At 46.0% G+C, this 6,003-nt stretch overlaps 1 protein-coding gene across 1 annotated transcript in view; it reads left to right on the top strand.

The window, feature by feature from the left end:
* The window catches only part of crocc2 (ciliary rootlet coiled-coil, rootletin family member 2), a 296,277-nt gene that overhangs the window by 242,047 nt on the left and 48,227 nt on the right, over positions 1-6,003 (top strand). The window contains exon 33 of the mRNA XM_043702904.1: positions 2,735-2,935. Coding sequence (XP_043558839.1) covers positions 2,735-2,935 — 201 coding nt within the window. The remainder of the gene's footprint in view (positions 1-2,734; positions 2,936-6,003) is intronic.

The raw sequence follows: 6,003 nt of genomic DNA, 5'->3' as shown, positions 1-6,003 counted from the left end.
GCGCTGTCGGTTGGCTTTGAGTCATACAGACTGGCATAGAAGGATTTGCTGATCCTCATGGCGTCAGCCTGAGATGATGTTACCGAGCCATCTTCTTCCTTCAGGCTGCTGAGCACGGAGCTCTCTTTGTGCACCTTCTGGAAGAAGAAACGTGAGCACGTCTCGTCCTGCTCCACCGAGCGGACCCTGGACCAGAAGATTATCTTGGAGGCCTCCGAGGCAAAGAGCGAGGCTTGCTGGCCGTTCACCTCCTTGAGGTCCTCCGTGACATCGACCCCCATCGTCTGCAGCAGGAGCAGGTTCTGCATACTTTCCTGGAGCTGGGACAGTTTTCCCCGTCTCTCTCTCGCCTCCTGAACACCTTTGAGGATGAAGAACCTCTTGATGTTCCCTTTTACTACTAGGTCTCAAGTTCTGATCAGGAGAAGGGATTTGGAGATTGACACCAAGCTGAGGAGATGAGTTTAAGTAACACCGACCTGCTGTTGGGTGGCACACATTCAGAATGGTGTTGGCGGAATTCTTACAAACTTTTGTTTCACCATTCCCTCCCCCATCTCACACCCCTCCACCAGCCGCAACCTCTCCCGAGTCTGAGTTCTCCCTTTTTCCTTGAAGCTGCAGAACCGGGAAGAGTTAAAATGATTTCCCCTGCATAGCTTTTCACCGCTGCCTGCTTATCCACTTGGAGGCGGACTATGTTCACGGGCCAGCCCATCTGCAGCAAGCATGGAGAGAAGACAGGCCTTGATTAGATGTGCAACTGCGCAGCAGCTTTCAACTGCACAGCAGCTTGGGGTGGCACGGTAGCTCAGTGGTTAGCACTGTTGCCTCACAGCACCAAGGTCCCAGGTTTGATTCCTGCCTCAGGCGACAGTCTGTGTGGAGTTTGCACATTCTCCCCGTGTCTGCGTGGGTTTCCTCCGAGTGCTCCGGTTTCCTCCCACAGTCCAAAGATGTGTAGGTCAGGTGAATTGGCCATGCTAAATTGCCCATAGTGTTAGGTGCATTAGTCAGAGGGAAATGGGTCTGGGTGGGTTACTCTTCGGAGGGTCGGTGTGGACTGGTTGGGCCAAAGGGCCTGTTTCCACACTGTAGGGAATCTAATCTAAAACGAAATCAAAAGAATCTTTCTCTGTTACTACTTCCATGACTTGGACAATGACCCTCCTGCAGGTCACGTGAACACTGTCCTCCCATGGGATGCTTTTTAGACAAGAGGGATGCCATCTCCCAACTTGTGGTGTCCAGGACACTGGTGGCAGTTCGACAGGACCAAGCAGGACATGAAGGGAAGGGTGCTTATCATATGGGGGATAAAATAACTTCGCAAAGGCCAGTGTCCCATCTCCAATCATCCCTTATTTACAAGTTGCACAGCCTTTGACAATAGTACATGCTCTTATAGGGTCAGCCACTAAAGTCTGCATCAAGAACACTCATCCTTCTATGTCGTACAGGGCTCCCTGACTAGAGCAGGTTAACAGCCCCAGGGAACTCATCAGGGAAGTCATATTCTATGTGGTCGACCTGGCTGAGCTCATTACAATCACTGTGGGAAGGCCATCAGGGTTTAATGAACTATTTCATCACATGACAGAGGGCATCCATTAACAATAAAAATGCAAATGTTGCTGGGAAGAATTTTTAGATGGTGGCTTGGGTCGCAGTTGGCCTCTGGATGGGAATGATATCCGCCACATTTTCCTGTGCTGGAAAAATATTGTGATTGCAGGACGACAGCAGGCACAGCACCCCCAATGTCCCCACGGCCATTCCGCCCCTCCCCTCCCCCCCACACACTGTTTGACAGCCCCCATCCCAGGACAGTAGCGCTAGTGAAATGCAGCCATATAAATCCCTGCTATCAAAGTGTAGCGCTTTGGAAATGAACAGCAGATGATAAAGCTCTTCTTTTTTTTTACTTTAGGCAGTCACAGGATAAGGGTGTTGCTGGTGTTGCTGGCTAGATCAGCATTTATTGCCCACCCCTAATTGCCCAGAGGGCAGTTAAGAGTCAACCATATTGCTGTGGGTGTGGAGTCACATGTAGACCAGATCAATTAAGGCTGGCAATTTCCTTCCCTGGAAAGGCATTAGTGAACCAGATGAGTTTTACCAACAATCACCAATGGATTCATGGTCATCGTTGGGTTCTTAATTCCAGATATTTATTGAATTCAAATTCCACCATTTACTGTGGTGGGATTCAAACCCGGGTACCCAGAATGTTATCTGGCTCAGCAGTCCAGCAACAATGCCACTGGGATATTGCCTTCACATCCCCTCTTGAAACCTGTCTCATATTCTTGAAATATAGCCTCAGATGCACCTGATGGATTTGACTGGATAGTGTTGGAATATTCCAGAAAATACCATTCTGTTATTAACCAACACTCAGTTTTCTACTGCCTTCCCTTCAACCATAGTTACTGTTGCCCTTCATATCCAACCCAGCATCCTGGATGCTTTCAAAACATCCATCTCTCTCAGTTAAGACATGAAGCTCATCCTTTCCCCAAAGGAAAGAAATAAGATAAGGCCCAATTTATGGCCAATTTGACTCTCTTTGCCCGAGTCACCCATTTCAGGATCATATGTTTGAAGTACTACTTATTGATGTATTGCAGCAAATATTAAAATGAACCAGAACTGAGAGAGTATCTGTCTAAATTAATATGAATATGACCAATGACTGAGCAGGGACACCTAACTTCCTTGCTTCTACTCTCAGGTATTGCACCAGAGGCAGGAAAGTGAGGAAGGGGCCTTGAAACAGATTGAGAAACTTCAGCAAGAAAAACACATCTACCAGGAGCGAGTGACCAACTTACAGAGAGCTGTTGCCCAGTTGGAGAATGAGAAGCGAGAACTCCAACGTTCAAAAGTCCGCCTCGAGAAGGAGCGATCTGCCCTGAAGAAAGCGCTGGACAAGGTAAGGGGATTGTCCACAGGTCGATTACTCTGAGAAACAGCTTTTGATCCGTGCTTGCAGTGATCAAAGCCTCTATATCTGGAGGCCAGCTGAAATCCAGTAGCTTCTCCCTATCTGTAAGTTAAATACCTCATGTTGTGAAATAAATTGGAATGTAGATCTGTGTCCCATTCTTGGACACTGATTTGACACCATGGACGAACTTAGAGTGGCTCCCCTTTCTAGGATTGGGTTGGCACTCCATCCTGACCTGACCAGGCTGGGCTAGCTACTGTTCATCTCTGTTTCTACTCTAAAGCTTTCAATTCCATTGCCTGTCGGCTGAACACGCTTTGTACAAATGTTCAGTTTCCATTCCAAACATCAGTTGGGCAGTCCATCTTGTTAGATCCTTGTGCACATGCCGAAAATGAACCTTTCCTGAGGTGAGATTGAAAAGTTGCAGGCCTTGGAAGAACTTGGGTATGAAAGGCTGGTCTACACTCTCCTGACTGCTGAAAAGGGAGACAAACATGGTTGCCAATTTCCCTCCAGCAAGATTTAGCAATTGGCAAACTAAATAAAGACCAGTACGTCAATTTTTGGTGGTTTGGCTGAAGGAGAATTGTTGGTCAGGAGAGCACTGCTGTTCACTAAACATCAGCAAGGTTTTATCTCCACTTAAAAAGGTGAATCGCTCAATACCTCATTGAAGAGATGAGACACAGGAGAGTGCAACATTCTCTCAAGACCGCACTGCAGCTTCGGCTTGGACGACATGCTCAAGTCCTGGACTGGAGTTATAATCCTCTACAATCTTCTGATTCTGGAGTCACCTACTGAGCCAAGCTTGTAGAGATAATCTCCACAAATCAGAATCACAATGGCTTCTTTTACATGTGTTGCATTAGTTTGGCTGGTTATGCATTCTGCTAATGGAGCTAACAGAAGGCCTGCTCTGATTTCAAAGACCCTGTTGTGAAATTCACTCCTTATAATCAGCTCACCTTTGGACGTTGGTAAGGCCTCTTCTGGAATACTGTATATAATTCTGGTCACCATGTTATTAGAAGGATATTTTTAGACTGGAGAGGATTCAAAAAAGATTGACCAGGATGTTGCTGGGAATGGAGGGTTTGAGACATAAAAATAGACTGGAAAGACTGGGACTTTTTTCACTGGAGCATCGAAGGTTGAGGTGTGATCTTAATGAGGTTTATAAAATCATGAGGGGTATAGATAAGGGTCTTTTCCCAAGGGAAGAGGAGTTCAAAACTAGAGGGCATATTTTTAAGGGCAGAGGAGAAAGATTTATAAAGGACATGAGGGGCAACCTTTTTACATGGAGGGTGATTCGTGTGTGGAATGTACTTCCAGAGGAAATGGTGGATGCAGGTACAGTTACAAGGTTCAAAAGGCATTTGGATAAGTTCACAAATAGGAAACGTTTGGAGGGATATGGGCCAAATGCAGACAAATGGGACTAGTTCAGCTTGGGAGTATGGTCGGTGTGGACATGTTGGACAAAAGGGTGCTGTGTGACTCTATGTCTCTATCTAGCACCATAATATCTGACTTTGATCAGCCTGCAAGGAGTAGCAGAAGTGAAAGCAGCTAATAGTGAGTGCCAAGGAGTGATTAGTGTGGCAACCAAAGTAGCAAGGGGGTCAGATACCATAATTGGTTTCAGTGCTTAAACATGCACTTAACTGCAATAAAACTGTCCTGTGTCCTGCCCCTCCAGACTACACCGAAAGAAACCTTTAAAAAGTATGTTTAATCTTACACCTACCATGCTTGGTGGTCAGGAGTAGGAATTTGGTGGCAGCATGGCAGGCAAGAAGAATGGAATAACATTGGGAGATATGACTGGATTATCTAAATCCTGTTTTGCATCCATTTGTGAGGCACGTTGTTGATTGACTAAACTGAGGTCGTCCTGACATTCAGAATACATGTGCCATCAACATTCAGTCAGGACTTCAATTCCCTGCACAGTTCTGGTCCCCTTCTTTTTGAGATAGAAAAGGATGTTGCATCATGAAAATTGTCTCCCCAGAATTCCAAGGTGTTGAGGATGCAGGGACAGGGATTGTGCTGATTATTCAGGTATCAGATGCCTGCTTTTTAGGAGCCACCAGCACTTGTGTCACACTGGCCGTATCTTCTCAAGTTCAAGCTCCCAGGGATGGGTTTTATTATGTTGGTGTTTAATAAAGCAGTGGGCCTCAAAGTAATGGTGCACAATACCTTCGTGCAGCCACTGTTTACAGTGTCTGTTGGAGGCCGACAGATAGAGAAAAGGGTGTACTTTAAAATGCTGTCTCAAAGAAAGAGTCATCAAGCACCCTTTGAGCTGCAGTGTTTCTATAAAATTGTGTTTGAACTGATCTTGGGAAACAGTCCACTCTAAGTCATCATTCCCAACAACTCTGATTTTATTATAGCAATTTTGAAGAAGTAACAAAGAGGATTGATGAGGGCAGAGCGGTAGACGTGATCTATGTGGACTTCAACAAGGTTCCCCATGGGAGACTGATTAGCAAGGTTAGATCTCATGGAATACAGGGAGAACTAGCCATTTGGATACAGAACTGGCTCAAAGGTAGAAGGCTGAGGGTGGTGGTGGATTGTTTTTCAGACTGGAGGCCTGTGACCAGTGGAGTGCCACAAGGATCGGTGCTGGGTCCTCTACTTTTTGTCATTTACATAAATGATTTGGATGCGAGCATAAGAGGTACAGTTGGTAAGTTTACAGATGACACCAAAATTGGAGGTGTAGTGGACAGCAAATTGGGTTACCTCAGATTACAACAGGATCTGGACCAGATGGGCCAATGGGCTGAGAAGTGGCAGATGGAGTTTAATTCAGATAAATGCGAGGTGCTGTATTTTGGGAAAGCAAATCTTCACAGGACTTATACACTTCATGGTAAGGTCCTAGGGAGTTTTGCTGAACAAAGAGACCTTGGAATGCTCCTTGAAAGTGGAGTCACAGGTAGATAGGATAGTGAAGAAGGCGTTTGGTATGCTTTCCTTTATGGGTCAGAGTATTGAGTACAGGAGTTGGGAGGTCATGTTGCGGCTGT

This window comes from Chiloscyllium plagiosum, chromosome 13 (genome assembly GCF_004010195.1).
Source record: "Chiloscyllium plagiosum isolate BGI_BamShark_2017 chromosome 13, ASM401019v2, whole genome shotgun sequence".
Classification (NCBI taxonomy): Eukaryota; Metazoa; Chordata; class Chondrichthyes; order Orectolobiformes; family Hemiscylliidae; genus Chiloscyllium; species Chiloscyllium plagiosum.
Note: the sequence above shows the minus strand (reverse complement) of the source record. Positions and strands in the feature narration are given on the sequence as shown.